The sequence below is a fragment of the Delphinapterus leucas genome, chromosome 5 (assembly GCF_059928025.1).
Source record: "Delphinapterus leucas isolate spDelLeu-1000000601 "Yukka" chromosome 5, BTC_Dleu_Yukka2, whole genome shotgun sequence".
NCBI classification, from domain to species: Eukaryota; Metazoa; Chordata; class Mammalia; order Artiodactyla; family Monodontidae; genus Delphinapterus; species Delphinapterus leucas.
The window spans coordinates 13,154,598-13,176,383 of NC_143133.1; the positions used below are offsets into that span (position 1 = coordinate 13,154,598).

At 34.9% G+C, this 21,786-nt stretch overlaps 1 protein-coding gene across 4 annotated transcripts in view; it reads left to right on the plus strand.

The window, feature by feature from the left end:
• Positions 1–53: 53 nt before the first annotated feature.
• The window catches only part of SCLT1 (sodium channel and clathrin linker 1), a 268,143-nt gene continuing 246,410 nt past the window's right edge, over positions 54–21,786 (plus strand). For all 4 annotated transcript variants that reach the window (XR_016393194.1, XR_016393195.1, XM_022556932.2 and 1 more), the window contains exons 1-2: positions 54–569; positions 18,998–19,065. Coding sequence is in view for 2 of the 4 variants with exons in the window: in XM_022556932.2 (XP_022412640.1) it covers positions 536–569; positions 18,998–19,065 (102 nt within the window). In the remaining 2 variants the exon portion in view is untranslated. The remainder of the gene's footprint in view (positions 570–18,997; positions 19,066–21,786) is intronic.

Below are 21,786 nucleotides of genomic sequence, written 5' to 3' on the forward strand. Positions count from 1 at the left end.
TAAACGCAGACGTCTGCGTGATGACGCAGGCGGCGTCACCGTCTCCAAGGAGCGGTCTGGGGCACCGGTTTCAAAGTCGCAGGGCGGGCCGAGTGGACTTCCGCTGCTTGGCCCGGGCTTCTCGGCAGTCCTGCAGTCGCTCCCCGCTCCGCCAAGGACGCCGCCACCCGGCTGCCCGCCAGCGCTCTCGGCGCTCTCCTGAGTGGCCCAACACGACCCCGAGTGACCCGCGGGACGCCTGTACATCCCTGGTCCCACCTGGCTGGGATTCGGGTGAACGTGGGACAGAATTCACCTGGCGGGTCGCCAGCAAACCTGAAATCTAGTGTCTCGCTTGAGCGAGGGACTCGGCTGGGACTCGGGAGAAGGAGGTGCGGCGGGGCTGTTGACGCCACGTGAGTAGGATGCTGATTACACCGCTCAACTGGTAGACAACCTCCGAAGCGTTGCTTTAGATTTGTTTTCCCGCACAGCGAGCTTTGTGCCTTTTTAGGAAAAGTAAAGGTGGTGAAAGCGTCAAACAAATTGTATCCAAATGGCCACAGAAATCGACTTTCTGCGAGATCAGAGTAAGCTCCACATTCCTTTATCTAGAATTCTTATATGTAATGTTTAATGTCGTCATCGTTGACTAGTATTTTCTGAATGCCTGTTGGGTGCATGGAAATTTGTGAAAACTTAAAAGAAGATAGCTGCAGAAAAAGCTTGATGGTATATATGAAGATATGTATACATTTCAGCAGAACCGTTTAGTAAATACTGTTAGGTTCCTTAAGCTTATGTGGGACTCTGCTACATGCGTTTTTGTTATGCTCCTCGCATGCTCTGGAGAAGTTAGAGGGCTAATGGCCAGGAAGAGTTTCCAAGTCTGCAGTTAGAACCTAGAGAGACAGCTCTGGCCATTTGTTCAAAAGATGTTCATTGAGCTCCTCCTGTTTCTATTATGTGCCAGGCGCTATACCAGCATAGCTATTACAAAGATGAGGAAGACTGTTCTACCCTCAAGAATTTAATTTGAGGAGTGAAGTATATAAATTCCATAAATACACTGAAGTGGCAGCAACTGACAACTCTTTTGCCTCAATTTCCTCACTTGAATGAGGAAATCATTTGAATCATTTGAATCATTGTTCAAATGATTAAATGACCGTTAAAATATGAATAGGATTTAGAATAGTATCTGACATAGTGCTAAACAAATATTAACTCTTACACGGTTATAATTTACTGTGGTCAAGGAAGGTGCCATTTGGGCTGAAACTTGAAGCAGTAATATAAATTTACTAGATAAAGAACTGTGTAGTCGAGTAGAACAATATTTACAACATTGAAGGGATTAGCAATATGCTTTGTTAGAAACTTTTAAGAAGGTTGGTTTGAATGGAATATGATGTATATAGGGAAATGGCAAATGGAGCTGAAAGGAAAGAATTTGGCTAGATAGTAAAGGACCTTGTTTGCTGTGTGTTCAGGAGTTTGGACCATTGCACAGGTTATAGGAATCACTGAAAGGAATTCAGTTGGGAGTAACCTGATCAGATTGTGATTTATTTGAAAAGCCCAGTTGGCTGTTATGAGGAACATACATTATAGTAGAGTGCAGTTAGGCAATTGTTGTCATTATCCAGGTAAGAAGTGAACTAAGATAGGTTCAGTGAGATTGGAGATGAAGGGATTTGGAAGAAAGAGGTACAGGGCAACTCAGGTTTTTGGCTTGCTTGAGCAATGGAGAAAGTAGGAAAAAAGTGGTACATTCCGTTTTGGAAGCATCATAGACCAGTGGTTGAGAACTCAGCCTCTGGATTCAGTCTGTCTGGGCTCATATTTTAGCTCTCTTTCTAGGTCTTTGACCTTGGGCAAGTTACTTAGCTTCACTATACCTCAATTTTTTCATTTGTAAAATGGGTATAATAGCACAATAACCCTCATGGGGTTGTTGTGAGGATTAAATGAGATGACGCAAATAAAGCACTTAGCATGGTGTCTAGCACATTTTAAGTGCACAGTTTATATTACCTAAAATCATTAATGACATTATAATGATACTATAACATTAGCATTATTTCTTAGGTTTGAAGTGGGAATATCCCTTATCCCATAAGGAGGACTAGCTGGCCACCATCTGAGTGGTGTGGGACAAGAATTGGTGTTGAGTAGTTTGGTTGGGGTGGGGAGAGTTCCTGAGGCACTCATAAACTATGAGTTTTAGAGGAATTCACCAGCAACAATTCTTAAATAAAACTGAAATCCAAATACCAGAGAGAACGATAGAAGCATAGTAAATTATTTCTTGAAAAATGAGTTCACCAGAAGACAAGGGCATGGAAGAAGGGAATCCTCAGACAGAGGGAGCAGAAGAAGCAAAGGCTCGGAGGCTTGAAATAACTACTTATTCAGGAAATTGGAGCATGAAATGGTAGGGTTTGCACGAAGAGATGAGAATGAGTGTTAGACGTCTGTGAACCTCCCCTTTTTTCCTATAACTGGACATCACATGCCAGGTATAGCTGGTGGGTGACCCCATTAGTTGACCAGCTGAACACCAGTTCACGTAAATGTAGAAAGCTTGCCCTTTTCCCACTTACCTCTGACCTTATCTTCATTGCCTTCTGTTGATTTTGGCCTCCTTTCATTTGTCCTAGCATATTTGCTGTACACCATTCTTCTACCTCCATCTGATAAGGGAGACATGATAGTCCTTAAGGACCTGTTCAAAGAGGGACTTGTATATTCTTGCCTCCTTTGTCAAAGATAAGGTGACCATATATGCGTGGGTTTTTCTCTGGGCTTTCTATCCTGGTCTATTGATCTATATTTCTGTTTTTGTGCCAGTACCATACTGTCTTTTTTTTTTTTTTTTTTTAACATCTTTGTTGGGGTATAATTGCTTTACAATGGTGTGTTAGTTTCTGCTTTATAACAAACTGAATCAGTTATACATATACATATGTTCCCATATCTCTTCCCTCTTGCATCTTCCTCCCTCCCACCCTCCCTATCCCACCCCTCCAGGCAGTCACAAATCACCGAGCTGAGCTGATATCCCTGTGCTATGCGGCTGCTTCCCCCTAGCTATCTACCTTATATTTTGTAGTGTATATATGTCCACGCCTCTCTTGCTTTGTCACAGCTCACCCTTCCCCCTCCCCATATCCTCAAGTCAGTTCTCCAGTAGGTCTGTGTCTTTATTCCTGTGTTACCCCTAGGTTCTTCATGACATTTTTTTTTCTTAAATTCCATATATATGTGTTAGCATACGGTATTTGTCTTTCTCTTTCTGACTTACTTCACTCTGTATGACAGACTCTGGATATATCCACCTCATTACAAATAGCTCAGTTTCATTCCTTTTTATGGCTGAGTAATATTCCATTGTATATATGTGCCACATCTTCTTTATCCATTCATCCGATGATGGGCACTTAGGTTGTTTCCATCTCCTGGCTATTGTAAATAGAGCTGCAATGAACATTTTGGTACATGACTCTTTTTGAATTATGGTTTTCTCAGGGTATATGCCCAGTAGTGGGATTGCTGGGTCATATGGTAGTTCTATTTGTAGTTTTTTTAAGGAACCTCCATACTGTCCTCCATAGTGGCTGTACCAATTCACATTCCCACCAGCAGTACAGGAGTGTTCCCTTTTCTCCACACCCTCTCCAGCATTTATTGTTTCTAGATTTTTTGATGATGGCCATTCTGACCAGTGTGAGATGATATCTCATTGTAGTTTTAATTTGCATTTCTCTAATGATTAATGATGTTGAGGATTCTTTCATGTGTTTGTTGGCAGTCTGTATATCTTCTTTGGAGGTATGTCTGTTTAGGTCTTCTGCCCATTTTTGGATTGGGTTGTTTGTTTTTTTGTTACTGAGCTGCATGAACTGCTTGTAAATTTTGGAAATTAATCCTTTGTCAGTTGCTTCATTTGCAAATATTTTCTCCCATTCTGAGGGTTGTCTTTTGGTCTTGTTTATGGTTTCCTTTGCTGTGCAAAAGCTTTGAAGTTTCATTAGGTCCCATTTGCTTATTTTTGTTATTATTTCCATTTATCTAGGAGGTAGGTCAAAAAGGATCTTGCTGTGATTTATGTCATAGAGTGTTCTGCCTATGTTTTCCTCTAAGAGTTTGATAGTTTCTGGCCTTACATTTAGGTCTTTAATCCATTTTGAGCTTATTTTTCTGTATGGTGTTAAGGAGTGATCTAATCTCATACTTTTACATGTACCTGTCCAGTTTTCCCAGCACCACTTATTAAAGAGGCTGTCCTTTCTCCACTGTGTATTCCTGCCTCCTTTATCACAGATAAGGTGACCATAGTGTGTGGGTTTATCTCTGGGCTGTCTATCCTGTTCCATTGATCTATCTTTCTGTTTTTGTGCCAGTACCATACTGTCTTGATTACTGTAGCTTTGTAGTATAGCCTGAAGTCAGGGATCCTGATTCCTCCAGCTCCGTTTTTCTTTCTCAAGATTGCTTTGGCTATTCGGGGTCTTTTGTGTTTCCATACAAATTGTGAAATTTTTTGTTCTAGTTCTGTGAAAAATGCCAGTGATAGTTTCATAGGGATTGCACTGAATCTGTAGATTGCTTTGGGTAGTAGAGTCATTTTCACAATGTTGATTCTTCCAATCCAAGAACATGGTATATCTCTCCATCTATTTGTATCAACTTTAATTTCTTTCATCAGTGTCTTATAATTTTCTGCATACAGGTCTTTGTCTCCTTAGGTAGGTTTATTCCTAGATACTTTATTCTTTTTGTTGCAATGGTAAATGGGAGTGTTTTCTTAATTTCACTTTCAGATTTTTCATCATGAGTGTATAGGAATGCTAGAAATTTCTGTGCATTTATTTTTTATCCTGCTACTTTACCAAATTCATTGATTAGCTCTAGTAGTTTTCTGGTAGCATCTTTAGGATTCTCTATGTATAGTATCATGTCATCTACAAACAGTGACAGCTTTACTTCTTCTTTTCCGATTTGGATTCCTTTTATTTCTTTTTCTTCTCTGATTACTGTGGCTAAAACTTCCAAAACTATGTTGAATAATAGTGGTGAGAGTGGGCACCCTTTTCTTGTTCCTGATCTTAGTGGAAATGGTTTCAGTTTTTCACCATTGAGGATGATTATGTTTTCACCACATTGAGACCTTTATTTTGTTGAGGAAAGTTCCCTCTATGCCTACTTTCTGGAGGGTTTTAATCATGAATGGGTGTTGAATTTTGTCAGAAGCTTTCTCTGCATCTATTGAGATGATCATATGGTTTTTCTCCTTCCATTTGTTAATATGGTGTATCACATTGATTGATTTGCGTATATTGAAGAATCCTTGCATTCTTGGGATAAAGCCCACTTGATCATGGTGTATGATCCTTTCAATGTGCTGTTGGATTCTGTTTGCTAGTATTTTGTTGAGGATTTTTGCATCTATGGTTCATCAGTGACATTGGCCTGTAATTTTCTTTCTTTGTGACATCTTTGTCTGGTTTTGGTATCAGGGTAATGGTGACCTCGTAGAATGAGTTTGGGAGTGTTCCTCCCTCTGCTATATTTTGGAAGAGTTTGAGATAGGTGTTAGCTCTTCTCTGAATGTTTGATAGAGTTCACCTGTGAAGCCATCTGGTCCTGGGCTTTTGTTTGTTGGAAGATTTTAAATCACAGTTTCAATTTCAGTGCTTGTGATTGGTCTGTTCATATTTTCCCTTTCTTCCTGGTTCAGTCTCAGAAGGTTGTGCATTTCTAAGAATTTGTCCATTTCTTACGGGTTGTCCATTTTATTGGCATAGAGTTGCTTATAGTAATCTCTCATGATCCTTTGTATTTCTGTAAGTGGTGCTGGGAAAACTGGACAGGTACATGTAAAAGTATGAAATTAGAACACTCCCTAACACCATACACAAAAATAAACTCAAAATGGGTTAAAGACCTAAATGTAAGGCCAGACACTATCAAACTCTTAGAGGAAAACATAGGCAGAACACTCTATGACATACATCAAAGCAAAATCCTTTATGACCCACCTCCTAGAGGAATGGAAATAATAACAAAAATAAACAAATGGGACCTAATGAAACTTCAAAGCTTTTGCACAGCAAAGGAAACCATAAACAAGACCAAAAGACAACCCTCAGAATGGGAGAAAATATTTGCAAATGAAGCAACTGACAAAGGATTCAGCTCCAAAATTTACAAGCAGTTCATGCAGCTCAATATCAAAAAAACAAACAACCCAATCCAAAAATGGGCAGAAGACCTAAATAGACATTTCTCCAAGGAAGATATACAGACTGCCAACAAACACATGAAAGAATCCTCAACATCATTAATCATTAGAGAAATGCAAATCATAACTACAATGAGATATCATCTCACACTGGTCAGAATGGCCATCATCAAAAAATCTACGAACAATAAATGCTGGAGAGGGTGTGGAGAAAAGGGAACCCTCTTGCACTGTTGGTGGTAATGTAAATTGATACAGCCACTATGGAGAACAGTATGGAGGTGCCTTAAAAAATTAAAACTAGAACTACCATATGACCCAGCAATCCCACTACTGGGCATATACCCTGAGAAAACCATAATTCAAAAAGAGTCATGTACCAAAATGTTCATTGCAGCTCTATTTACAATATCCAGGACATGGAAGCAACCTAAGTGTCCATCAACCAATGAATGGATAAAGAAGATGTGGCACATATATACAATGGAATATTACTCTGCCATAAAAAGAAACGAAATTGAGTTATTTGTAGTGAGGTGGATGGACCTAGAGTCTGTCATACAGAGTGAAGTAAGTCAGAAAGAGAGAAACAAATACCGTATGCTAACACATATATATGGAATCTAAAAAAATAAAAGAAAAGGTCATGAGGAACCTAGGGGCAAGACAGGAATAAAGACACAGACCTACTAGAGAATGGACTTGAGGATATGGAGAGGGGGAAGGGTAAGCTGTGACAAAGTGAGAGAGTGGCATGGACATATATACGCTACCAAAAGTAAAATAGATAGCTAGTGGGAAGCAGCCGCATAGCACAGGGAGATCAGCTCAGTGCTTTGTGACCACCTAGAGGGGTTGGATGGGGAGGGTGGGAGGGAGGGAGATGCAAGAGGGAAGAGATACGTGAACATATGTATATGTATAGCTGATTCACTTTGTTATAAAGCAGAAACTCACACACCATTGTAAAGCAATTCTCCAGTAAAGATGTTAAAAAGAAAAAAAGTGATTGTCTTTCCTCTGCTAAAAAAAAAAAAAAAAAAAAAAAGAGGGACTTGTATGTCAAACTAAGGAGTGAAGAATTCATTATTGTAGTGGGTGTTATAACCAGTAGGGTTGGATTCTTTTTTTTCTTTCTTTTCATTCTCTTAAGAGTGTCTTTTACCGAGCAGAAGTTTTTAATTTTGATGAAGTTCAATTCTTCAATTTGTTCTTTTATGAATGTGTCATATCTAAGAAATCTTTGCCTTACTCAAGGCTACAAAGATTATCTTCTATGTGGCCTTCTAGAAGTTTTGTAGTTTTAGGTCTTACATTCAAATCTATGAAACATTTTGAGTTAAATTTTGTACAAGGTGTAAGGTAAAGGTCAAGGTTCACTTTTTTTGTATATGGATGCCCAATTAAAAAGACTGTCCTTTCTCCATTAAATTACCTTTGCGTCTGTTAAAAATCAGTTTTATATATTTGTGTAGATCCATTTCTGTTCTGTTGATTATCTGGAAACCAGTATCCTACTCTCTTGATTATTACAGTTTTATAGTAAGTCAGATAGTGTTGGCCTTTCAGATTTGTTCTTTTTCACAGTTGTTTTGACTATCATAGGTCCTTTGCACTTCTATATACATTTGAGAATCAGCTTGTCAAGTTCTACAAAAAAAGGTGCTGGGATTTTGATAGGCATTGTATTGACTTTCTTGATCAATTTGTGTAGAATTCATTTAATGATATTGAGTCCTCTGACAAATGAAAAAATATATGTCTTGATTGATATAGCTCTTCTTTAATTTTTTCTTAGTAATATTTTATAATTTTTAGTATATAGGTTTTGCACATATTTTGTCAGATTTATCCCTGTGTATTGCTGTTTTTGATACTGTTGTAAATGGTACTATTCTTTTACTTTCAATTTCTGAATTACTATTGCTAGTATATAGAAATCCTTTTTGTGCATGAGTGTGTGTGTGTGTGTGTGTGTGTGTGTGTGTTTTACCCTACCGTGTTTGAAAGCTCGCTTATTCTAGTAGGTTTTATATGGAGCTCATCAGATTTTCTGCATTGACAATCTTTTCATCTGTAAATGGAGATGGTTTTACTTCTTCCTTTCCAGTTTGGATGCCTTTCATTTCATTTTCTTGCTTTATTGCGCTGGCTAGAACCTTGCGTACATTGTTGAACGGAAGTGGTTGGAGTGGACATCCTTGTGTTGTTGCTGATTTTAGGGAGAAAGCATCTGTTTTTCAAAATTAAATATGATACTAGCTGTAGTTTTTTTATAGATGTTCTTATTAGGTTGAGGATGTTCATTTCTATTCCCAGTTTTCTGAGAGTTTTTATCAGAATGAGTGTTGGATTATTTTTCCAAATGCTTTTTCTGCATTTATTGAGATGAACAGATGTTTTTTCCATTTTTAGTTTTTTAATAGGGTGATTTATATAGATTACTTTTCAATGTTAAGCCTGCCTTTTTGAGATAAACTCTTCTTGGTCCTAATGTATTATCTTTTTAATATATTGTTGAATTTGATTATCTAAAAAGTTTATTTAAAATCTTAACATCTGTGTACCTAACACCTTTTAAAAAAAATTTTTTTTTATCACGCCGCAGCATGTGGGCTCTTAGTTCCCCAACCAGGGATTGAACCTGGGCCCCCTGCCTTGGGAGTGCAGAGTCTTACCCACTGGACCACCAGGGAAGTCCCTTGAAGCCTTTAAAAAAAAAAAAATTTCTAATGTCTTTGTCTGGTTTTGGTATCAAGTAATGCTGGCCTCAGAATTACTTGGAAAAATACTTCGTCCTCTTCAGTTTTCTGGAAGACGTTTGTGTAGAATTGGTATTATTTCTTCCTTAAATGTTTGGTAGAATTTACCAGTGAAGCCAACTGGATCTAGAGCTTTCTTTGTGGGAAGATTTTAAACTGTAAACTCAATTGCTTTAATAAAGAGTTAGTACTCTTTTGTTTATGCAAGACAGACCCTTCACAGATCTTATATATATGGAGTTCTCTCTCTGTACAGCTTTCTCTCCTATTGTTTGTCCTGCCAACTCTAGTTTACTTGGTTTCCACTGAGTCTCAGCTTCATCTCCTTAGCTCAAAGGATTTGCTGATCTCTGCCTGCATTTTCCCTCGTTCTGTGGCCAGAAATGTTGCTCAAGTCAGTAAGCTGGGACAATCACAGGCCTTACTTCATTTGTTTTGTGTCTGTCATTATCAGTGTCTGATGTGTGTTTGCCTGGCAAACCATTGTTTCATTTGTTTGGTTTTTTTTGGTGTGTCAGGTGGGAAAGTGGACCATTTTACTTTATCTTGAGCATAAGCAGAAGTCTTATTCAATTTGCCCTACTTTTGAAATCTTAAACATGAATATCTTACTCCCACTATAACTGTTCTTTGACCTCATTGAGACCTCTATTCTTTGAAACCTTCATTTTCTTCCATTTCCTTAACTCCTTCCCAGTTTGTTTTTACTACTTTCTTACATAGGCTGTAACAGTTTCCCATTGGTTCATCTGTTCTCTTGTAAGTAATCTTAATGTGATTATGCCCCTGCTTTTCTGTAGCACATGCCTGGTAACACCTTATCCTGAGTTTGATTTTACAGTTCTCATACCCATTTGTTCAATAACCATAGATAAAAACCTCCTGGATAAGTGCCACCACAGTTTCAAGGTTATCTCATAACTAATAAGTAATTGGACTGGGATTTGAACCCAGGCAGTCTAGTTTGAACCCAGTGTCTGTCTTCCTTACTACCCAGCAAAGACACTTGCATGAAAGAAAATTATAGGCCTGTTTTACTTATGCACACAGAAACTAAAATCCTAAATAAAATATTAATAAATTGAATCCATCAATGAATATAAGTTCATGTGTGTGTTTGTGTGTGTGTAGATATATAATATACATACAATCATCTTCATACTGGGTTCATCCCACCAACGGAAGGGTAGTTAGCATTAGAAAATTATTCGGTACATAAGAGAAGACCTAGATTAATGGAGCAACATATCAAATTTATGGATTAGAGCACTCAATATAGTAAACATGTCAATTTCCCCACAAATTAATGGGTAGATTCAATGCAATCCCAAACCTAGATTTGACAACATGGTTCTAAAATCTATGTTGATGAGCTAGGAGTAGCCAAAAGAGTTTTAAAGAGCATCAAGGTGGGAAATTTTATTTTACCAGCTATTAAGACTGATTATAAATATCCAGTTATTAAATCAATATTATATTGGCAGATTGATAAGTACATAGATCAGTTAGCACAGAAACAAACACATACATCTCCAGACATTTGTTATCTGAAAGAACAGGCAACATGAATCAGTGGGAAAGGATAGGCTGTTCAACAAATGGTGCTACGATAATTGGGTATCCAAATGGGAAAGAAAAAATAATAAAGATACTTTCTCACACCATGTAGAAAAATTATCTCCAGATTGATTGAAGGAATAAATTCTCTTTAAACTTTCAGAAAAAATTTTAAGAGGGTGTCTTTTTGATCTCAGGATCATAGAAGATTTCTTAAAGAGACAAACATTTTTGACTGAAAGGAAAATATATATGAATAGACGACATTAGAAATAAAAACTTGGATATCACAAGAAACATCATCAATATAATGACTAGCCCAGCCACAAGAAAGGAGAATATATTTATAATAAATATAATGAAGAGTTGATTACCATTCACAATTTAAAAATTTTTCACAAACAAAAATACATTCACACTAATAGAAAAATGGTAAAGAATATGATAGGTCATTTATAAAAAATAAAACCTGAAGAGCTACTAGACATATGAAAATGTCAATCTCATCAGTAATCCAGAAAATGCAAATTAAACAATGAGATAAGTGCTTGTTCAGTGAAGGAAATGGTAGATTTAAGTTATAGTAAAATTTGCTCCAGATTAAAGTCAGTCTATGAAGATTGTTTTCTCTCATTAATACACAATTGACTTCTTAACCTATTTTATTTATTGAGACATCAGATTTAGCGTTTTTTCTTATTTAAAACCCTATCAGGAAAAAAAAGTAGTTTGTATTGGAATTATTATATCCCTGGCCTTATCTCCAACCTCCTTTTGAGACTGAGAGAAGAGTAATAAGCAGAAACTAGATCCTAATTTTAGTGCTATGTGTCAGGTAACTCTCTTAAAAGTTCTGAGGGTAACAATAAAAAAAGGAATAATTCCTTTTAAACTCAAAGTTAAAACTGATTTAAATTATTAATACTTTATAATTACTTATTCCTTTATCAGAATCACATATATGTCATATTTCTCCACCAAATTATGTGTGCTTTCAAGGAAGAAACTGTTATCTGAAGTTAACAGTGTAGAATGTATACATTTTGTGTGTGTAATTTTATATTTTTTAATTTATTTGTATATATAGTTAATATATATGTGCATATATATATGTATATTTGCTAATGTGTAACATGCAGAAAATAGAGAAAACAAATATAAAGCTAAGAGAATTATTACAAAGCTCAAAACTCATATAACCATAACCCAGGTCAAAAAACAGAACATTGCTAGCACCCCAGAAGCCCTCTTGTGATCATACCCATGTCCTCCTCCCCAAAGATAATCAAAGATAACTAATATCTTTAATTTTACACTGTAAAAACTGTTTTGCCTGTGTTTGAAATTTATATAAATGGAATCATAAACCATGCGTCCTTCTGTGTTTGCCTTCTTTTATTTAATGTTATGTTTTTGAGATTTATTCATACTCTTGAATGTAGATGTAGTATGTTCATTTTCATTGCTATAGAATATTCTAGTTTATAAATTTATCACTTTTATCTCTTCTTCTTTTGATAGATACTTGCAGTTGTTTCCAGTTTGGGGGCCATTGAGAATAATGCTGTTACCAACATTTTTTGTCATGGCCCTTGGAGCTCAAGTGCACATATTTTGGTTGGGTATATTCCTAGGAATTATATTTGTGTTTAAAATTCTACTAATTTACACTCCCATCAGCAGTGTATGGGAGTTTTCTTTATTCCACGTTGTCACCAGCATTTGTCTTTTAGCCTTAGCTCTTTATTTTATTGTAATTTTAATTTGTATTTTCCTGATGTCTAATTAGGTTGACAGCTTTTCTATGTTTGTTGGGCACCTGGGTACCTTTTTGTGAAATACTAATTAAGTCTTTTTACCACTGTGTTTATAGGATTGCCTGCCTTTTAACTGATAGAAGTTCTTTGTATATTCTAGAAATAAGCCCTTTGTCAGTTATAGGTGTTGGAAATACCTTCTCCATGTTTGTGGCTTGCATTTTTACTCTCTTAACAGTCTCTTTTTGATGAACAGAAGTTCTTAATTTTAACGTAGTCCAGTTTGTCATTTTTTCTTTTATGATTAGTGCTATTTGTGTTTTGATTAAAAAAATCTTTCCCTATCCTAAGGCTATATATAGAGACATTCTTTTTGTTTTGTTTTAGAATTTATTGTTTTGGCATTCACAGTTAGATCTTCATTTCACATAAAATTGATTTTTATGGGTGATGTTTTGTTCTTTTCCATGAGCGTATCCAGCTGATCTAGAACCACTTACAAAAAGATTGTCCTTCTCCCCTCAGTGCTCTGGAGTGCCCCTTTGATCACAATTCAAGTGCTCATATATACATGGGTATACTTCTGGATCCTGGATTCTCTTCCATTGGTCAGTTTTGTTTATCCTTATATGACTGTCACGCAGTCCAAATGCCTATAGTTTTATAATAAATCTTGATACCTGGTAGAAGAAGTCCCCCCGCCCCGGTTCTTTTGCAAAATATTAGCTATTCTTGTTGCATTTCCACCTATATTTTATTTTATTTTTTATTTTAGTTTTATGGGTAGGGCATCTCATTGTTATTTTTTTAAATAGATCTTTATTGGAGTATAATTGCTTCACAACACTGTTAGTTTCTGTTGCACACCAAAATGAATCAGCCATATGTATACATATTTCCCTATATTTCATTGTTATTTTAATTTGCTTTTCCCCAATGCACAGTGCTTATCATTTTCCAATGATTTCCTAATGTTGATCAACTTATACATGCTTATTTCCCATCTGTATATATTATTCTGTAAGGTGTCTACTCATATTGCCATATTTGTTTTAATTTGGTATGTTTTTCTTATTGTGGATTTTTTCTAGTTCTTTGAGTATTTTGCATGCAAATTTTTCTTCAGTTATGTGTTTTGAAAATATATTCTCGTAGTCAGGGGCTTGTCTTTCCATTCTTTGAACATTGTCCTTCATAGAGTAAGTAGTTTAAATTTAATAAAGTCCACATTATCAATATTTTTTCTTTCATGGATTGTGCTTTTTGTGTTGGATATGAAAACTAATTATCAATACTAGAACTCATGTGGATCTTCTCCCAAGTTTTCCACTATAGTTTTTATAGTTCTGTACTCTGTATTTAAGACAATGAATGATTTTGAATGAATTTATGTCTATGGTACAGAGTTTGTGTCTTTGTTTTCTTATGGTCATCGATTTGTACCCTCATCATTTGTTGATGATGACTAAACACTAAAAGTCTGTACTTTCTGTATTAATGTGCCTTTATTCCTTTGACCAACGTCAAGTTGTCTGAATTTTCATAGGTGTACTAGTGGGCTCTGTCTCTTCTGTTTATCTTTGTGTCTGTTTGTTTCAAATACCATGCTCTCTTGATTATTTTAGCTTTCTAGTAAATCTTGAAATTGAGAAGTGTGAGTTCATCAACTTCTTCATTAGTGTTGTCTAGACTACTCAATGCAATGTTTAAAACAAGTTTGTCCATATCTACAAAATGGCTTTTATTGGAATTCTACTGGATCTTTAAATCAATTTAAGAAGAATTGACATTTTAATAATATTGTGGCTTTTGATGATGAGCAAGGAATATATCTCGATTTATTTTTCTTTCATTGCTTTCAAGAATGTTTCATATCTTTTTTCTTTTTAAAAGATTTATTCAATTTATTTTTTTAAAAAAAAAAGAACCAGTTCATCCATTTTTCCCTGCCTCTCCCTGCCCCCATCCTCCACTTCTTGAAACCACCAATCTCTTCCCTGTGTCAGTGACCTTGGTTTCTCTCTTTTCATATGGTATTTGTCTTTCTCTGTTACTTATTTCACTTAGCATCATGCTCTCAGGGTCCACCCATATTGTCACAAAGGGCAAGATTTCATTCTTTTCTTATGGCTGAGTAATATTCCATTGTATATATACCACAATTTCTTTATCTACTCATCCAACAATGGATGTTTAGGTTGTTTCCATATCTTGGCTATTATAAATAATGCTACAATGAACATGGGGGTGCATATCTTTTCAAATTAGTGTTTTAATTTTTTTTAGATAAATACTCAGAAGTGGAATTGGTGGGTCATGTGAATTATGTTTTTAGTTTTTTGAGGAACCAAAACCTACACACTGTTCTTCATAGTAGTTGCACCAGTTTATATTTCTACAAACAGTACCCATCTCCACATCCTCACCAACACTTGTTATTTCTTGTCTTTTTGATAATAGCTATTCTAATGGGAATGAGGTGGTATCTTGTTGTGGTTTTGATTTGTGTTTTCCTGATGATTAATGATGAGTATCTTTTCATGTGTCTATTGGCCATCTGTATGTCTTCTTTGGAAAAATGTCTATTCAGGTCTTCTGCCCATTTTTTAATCCAGTTGTTTGTTTTTTCGCTATTGAGTTGTGTGAGTTCTTTGTTTATTTTAGATCTGTTCCCCTTTTCTGATATATGATTTGCAATTATTTTCTCCCATTCAGTAGGTTGCCTTTTCATTTTATTGATAGTTTTCTTTGCTGTGCAGGGGATTTTTCCTCTTTAAGTTTTGAGGTACAGCATTTTCATTTTCATCGAGTTCAAAATACTTTTAAGTTTGTCTTGTAATTCATCCTGAGGCCAATAGGTTATTGAAAAGTAATTTCTTACATTATGGAGATTTTTCCTGTAGTTTTTGGTTCTTCATTCTAGCCTAACTGTGCTATTATCAGGTAATAGGACCTCTTTGGCTTTGCAGGGGAGCAAAAATAATTTTCCTCTACCCTTCTAGGTTGTTGCCTGGGACCTCCTATAGTAAAAGACAGACTAACAGGAGAAAACCAAACAAGTTTAATAACATATTTACCTTCTGTATACATTAGAGACCTGGGAAAACTGAGAAAAACTCCTTCAAATGGCCCAAGCTACAATCTTAAATAACATCTTCAGATAAAGACAAAAGAAGAGATGAGAAATTACCAGGAAAAACACAGTAAACAGGAGTAAAGTTGTTAAGCAAATTTAAGTCATTACCTTCTCTATTCATAAAGAGTTTCTAGAAATTTAGGGTCATCTTTCTCTTTCTGGTCTAGAGAGGGAGACATGCTTACAAATGGAGTTTTCCCTTATAAATGTAAATGTCTTTTACAAAATGGTAACTTCTACTCAGTTTTCAGAGCTTTTTCTATTCTGCTGTTTCTTAAAAATTACCAGCCTAAAATAATCCTTATGACAAAGAGGCATATTTTAGAGTAGTATATTCTCCTCTTCAGCTTCAGTCTTTTGAAAGTTGTTGAGACTTACTCTTATTTATTTATTTTAATTTTTAGTTTTTCTTCTTTTTTTATTGAAGTATAGTTGCTGTGCAGTGTTATATAAGTTACAGGTGTACAATTTTTAGTGCTTCACAATTTTTAAAGGTTATACTCTATTTATAATTATTATAAAGTATTAGCTGTATTTCCCATGTTGTACAATATACCCCTGTAGCTTATACCTAATAATTGTACCTCTTACTCCCCTACCCCAATATTGCCCTCCCCTCTTCACTCTCCCCACTGGTAACCACTAGTTTGTTCTCTATATCTGTGAGTATGCTTATTTTAGGTTATATTCACTAGTTTGTTGTATTTTTTTAGATTCCCCATATAAGTGATATCATGCAGTATTTGTCTTTCGGTGTCTGACTTATTTCACTTAGCATAATGCCCTCCAAGTCCATCCATGTTGCTGCAAATGGGGAAATTTCCTTCAATTTATGGCTGAGTTGTATTCTGTCTTCTTTATCCATTTATCTGTTGATGGACACTTAGGTTGCTTCCATATTTTGGCAATTGTTAATAATGCATGCTATATGTACACCTGAAACTAACACAACATTGTAAATCAATTATACCCCAATAAAAAATTTTTTTAAAATAATGCATGCTATGAACATTGGAGTGCATGTATCTTTTCGAATGAGTGATTTTGTTTTTATAGGATATATACCCAGGAGTGGAATTGCTGGGTCATATAGTAGTTCAATATTTAGTTTTTTGGGAAACGTTCATACTGTTTTTAACAGTGACTGTACCAATTTACATTCCCATCAACAGTGTACAAGTGTTCCTTTTTCTCCACATCCTGGCCAACATTTGTTATTTGTGTTCTTTTTGATGATAACCATTCTGACAGGTGTGAGGTGATATCTCAATGTGGTTTTGATTTGCATTTCCCTGATAATTAGTGATGTTGAGCATCTTTTCATGTGCCTATTGGCCATCTACATTTCCTCTTTGGAAAAATGTCTGTTCACTACTTATGCCCACTTTTTAATCAGGTTATTTGTATTTTTGATGTTGAGTTGTATGAGCTGTTTATATATGTTGGATATTATTCCCTTATCAGGCATATCATTTGCAAATATTTCATTAAATAGGTTGTCTTTTCATTTTGTTGATGGTTTCCTTTGCTGTGCAAAGCTTTTAAGTTTGGTTAGGTCCTATTTGTTTATTTTTGGTTTTATTTCCTTTGCCTGAGGAGAAGGATCCAAAAAATATTGCTGCAATTTATGTCAAAGAATGTTCTGCCTTTGTTTGCCTCTAGGAGTTTTATGGCTTTCACTCTTACATTTAGCTCTTTAAACCATTTTGAGTTTATTTTTGTATATAGTGTTAGAGATGTTCTAATTTCCTTCTTTTACATGTAGCTGTCCAGTTTTCCCAGCACCACTTATTGAAGAAACTGTCTTTTATCCATTGCATAGTCTTGCCTCCTTTGTCATAGATTAATTGACCATAAGTGTATGAGTTTATTTCTGGGCTCTCTATCCTGTTCCATTGATCTATGCTTTTGTGCCAGTACAATACTGTTTTGGTTACTGTAACTTTGTAGTATAGTCTGAAGTCAGGGAGCATGATTCCTCCACCTCTGTTCTTCTTTCTCAAGATTGTTTTGGCTATTTGTGTTTCCATGCAAATTTTAAAATTATTTGTTTTAGGTCTATGAAAAGTGCCATTGGTATTTTGATAGGGATTGCATTGAATCTGTAGATTGCCTTGAGTAGTATGGGCATTTTAACAATATTGATTATTCCGATCCAAGAACCCAGTATCTTTTCATATGTTTGTGTATTCAATTTCTCTCGTCAGTGTCTTATAGTTTTTAGAATACAGGTTTTTTGCCCCCTTAGGTAGGTTTATTCCTGGGTATTTTATTCTTTTCGCTACAGTGGTAAATGGGATTGTTTGCTTAATTTCTTTTTCTGATACTTTGTTTTTAATGCATAGAAATGCAACAGATTTCTGTATATTAATTTTGTATCCTGCAACTTTACCAAATTCATTGATTAGCTCTAGTAGTTTTCTGGTGGCATCTTTAGGATTCTCTATGTATAGTATCATGTCATCTGCAAACAGTGACAGTTTTACTTCTTCTTTTCCAATTTGTATTCATTTTATTTCTTTTCCTTCTCTGATTGCCATGGCTAGGACTTCCAAAACTATGTTGAATAAAAGTGGTGAAAGTGGGCATCCTTGTCTTGTTCCTGATCTTAGAGGAAATACTTTGAGGATGAAGTTAGCTGTGGGTTTGTCATATATGACCTTTATTGTGTTGAGATATGTTCCCTCTGTGGCTGGTTTCTGGAGAGTTTTTATCATAAATCATTGTTGAATTTTGTCAAAAGATTTTTCTGCATCTATTGAGATGAACATATGGCTTTTATTCTTCAGTTTGTTAATGTGGTGTATCACATTGATTGATTTGTGAATGTTGAAAAATCCTTGCATCCCTGAGATAAATCCCACTTGAATATTCAAAAACTTAAAAGAGACTTACCCTTTTGTCTGGAAATTATCAGTTTTAAATGTTCCATGTGATCTTGAAAGAATGAGTTTTGTATATTTGTTGGGTGCTATGTTCTATTGTATGTTGCTTTTCTTGCTTCAAATAAAAATATTACCTTGTACTTGCTGAGAGTTCTGAGCTCTTCTGGACCTTCTTTTCCATTGTCTCTTGCCCATTCCTGCTTAATTTGGTTACTTTGTCCTGCAGTTTCTCCTCTGTGTGGAGGTTTGTCCTGGAAGAGAATTCCAGCAGATTTTAACTTCTAAACAGGAATGGTTTAGCCTTGTCTTTCCAACTCTTTTCACTTCTAGTAGCAGGAATAAAAAAATAAACGTGGAGAATATTTTTTTGACTTTAGTAACCTGAAGAGCAAACCAGGAGAGACTGAGAATTAAAATTTATAGGATCAGAAAAATTAGTTCTTTGTAGCTGTTCTTTTTCCCATTATTAGTACTTATTTGGCTTAGGTATATAGAATGACCTAGTTTTAAATTCTAAAATGGTGTGTTGAGATTGATGATTCATTTTATTTTGAACAACAGTGGCAACTAGCAGTTTTGCATTAGATGTATCAAATAATATCTACTTTATTTCTACTTTTTAAAAGTTGAACATTACCCAATTAACTACAAATTTGTTCTTCTCTTTGTTTCAGATCAAAGGCTAAATGAAGTTCTTAGACGGTATCAAATGGAAAATTTTTTCAAATATTCATCGATACAGGTATGTAAATTAAATTGAGGCCTAACAAATTAAGTACAAATTTGGTTGTAAACATGTCAACATGAATACAAATGTAGAATAAATGCTACCTAGGATTATTCCATGTGAAGTGGCCCATAGCACTTTAAAAGTTTGCTTACAACTTTGATTCTTGTAAGGAGGAAAACTTGTTTTTATTTAATGACTGTAAATTCTTTGACCATAGAAATTGTGTTTTTCCCTCCAGAGTTTGAGATTACGTATTATGTATAGTGTTAAAATGTCTGAGTTCTAAAATGAGAATTCATTAGATTTTTGAAACATCCTAAATGGGTTTCTCAAGATACATCCAACTGTAAACTTTAACTCTGAATTCTTGTAAATTATGACAGAGCATAAACTAACTCAAAACAGTAAATAATATATGGTATAGTTTTAATATTTTTTTCTTGGTGTATTTTTTTAATTTAAATATTGTGTTAAAAAAATTTTTTTTTGACCAATAAGGTATACTTACTGGTGGACTCTGAGTTATAGGATATTAAAAGAAAAATATCTCCTAGGTTAGTGGTAGTTATCCACTGAATCAATAAAGAATTGGTTTGCTTTTGGCATAAATAAATCTTGTAATTAAAACTGAAATTGCTTTTAAGAAATTAAAAGGAAGTTATTTTTAAGATACTACGTGATAGAAAATCTTTCATAATCCAGTAGCCTCTAAATTTTGCTTAGATTCTTAGGTTCTTTTGCTTCTGCTTAATGTCATATAGAATATGCCTGAAGAGGGAGGATTCAAACAAAAGATTGATTTTAAAGCCTGAGAAGACCTCTGGGCATGGAATTGCATCATATCTCCTGGAATCTGTGTCTGACTTGATTATGAAAGATGGTTTTACCAGATAAAATAATGACTCTCCATAGCCCTTTAAGTGTCCCTGCATTGTGTACTGTGATTATAATTAATTAAAGCCTGATGGTAACATACCAAGTAGCGAAAAGTTTTCCCTTATTTAGTAGTATACTCTTCAGTGAAATTATATAGCTCCTTTAATTATTTGAAGGTACACATTCTTCTCTTACATGTACTATTCTTGTAGTCATAAGTCAAATCTAGATTTCTATTTCTTATTTTTAGTGTTAGTATATTGTTACTGCCTGATTCCTTTGCAGTCTACCATCTCTTCAGAACATGTTGCTGTCTCAAGACTCTAGTCCTCATGGGTCTTGACTTTCACTGGGTAGTTTGCACTAGTGAGTGGGAGGTGATATGAGAGCTTGAAAGCGAGTTTAATCTGCTTTCTAGCAGAAACGTCCATATCCTTGGTCATATGTAGTGCATCCTTGGGGATTTTTCACCCCAGAAGCATTATTCTGGTTTCTGATAAAATGCTCAGGAGGAATTTCTTTCTTTGTTGTTGTTTTGTTTTTGTTTTCTGTTTATTTTGTACTAAAGGAAGACATAGAAGTAGGAGTTAAACTATTCATTGTTGTTTTGTTTTTGTTTTCTGTTTATTTTGTACTAAAGGAAGACATAGAAGTAGGAGTTAAACTATTCATTATCAGAGAGTAAATGGGACCCAGGAGCACTGGCTCAGATCTCTTGTCACTGTAACTTTAGTCGTTGCTACTAGCAACAGAAATTCTTCATAAATTTGTTTGCCCTTTTTGTTCAGCTGCATTTCCCAAGTTCCTAGAACAATTCTTGTTAGATACTAAATAAATATTTGTAGGATTAATTAAACAGCTGTATCTTTCCTCTTCTTCCCTCCTACCTACATATCTTCCAACATTATTTGAGCTCTGTGTGCCAAATACAGTGAAAGTGGAGATGTAAAAAGTCATGATCAGCTTGGGAAATACAAACAGTTCATGCCTTTTAGTTCTGTTTTTCAAAATAAAGTCCCAGTGAACTGTCCCTTCTTTCTCACACTAGGTACCATAAAATTGCCAGCTCTTGTGTTAAGTGGACATATCTTATGAAACTTTTTTCCAGCATCAAAAAAATAAACCTGCAAGAGTTTGATATTTATTTCTTACATTTTAAGTTGGTACTTCAAACATAATTTTCTCTAGAAACTGTATTATAAATGATAGTTAAAATTCTTTAGTACTATTACTACATAATGATCATTTAGACTTCTTTTGGATCAAAGTTCTGTGGATTGCCTTAAGATTTTTTGTATAGCATTATTTCTTAGGAAAATACAGGATACCTTTATAATAACTAATGATACATAAATTCTGTGGATTTAAACAGAAAGTTGGAGTCTTCCAATGTGTTGAATAGCTCATATATTTAATATATTTGGTTCATAATTCATCTTAAAAAAAAACTTTTTCCCTTCTTATAATTATATGTAACTTTTTAAAGATACTTCATTTTATTTATTTTTATTTTATTTTATATTGGAGTATAGTCAATTTGCAACATTGTGTTAGTTTCAGATATACAGCAAAGTGATTCCTATATATACATATATATATATACACACATATATCCATTCTTTGTGTGTATATATATACTTATATATATATATATATATATACACACACACACACACACACATATCCATTCTTCTTCAGATTCTCTTCCCATATAGGTCATTACAGAATATTGAGTAGAGTTCCCTGTGCTATATAGTAGGTCCTTGTTGATTATCTATTTTATATATAGTAGTGTGTATCTGTTAATCCCAACCTCCTAATTTATCTCCCCCCGCCCCAACCTTTCCCCTTTTGTAA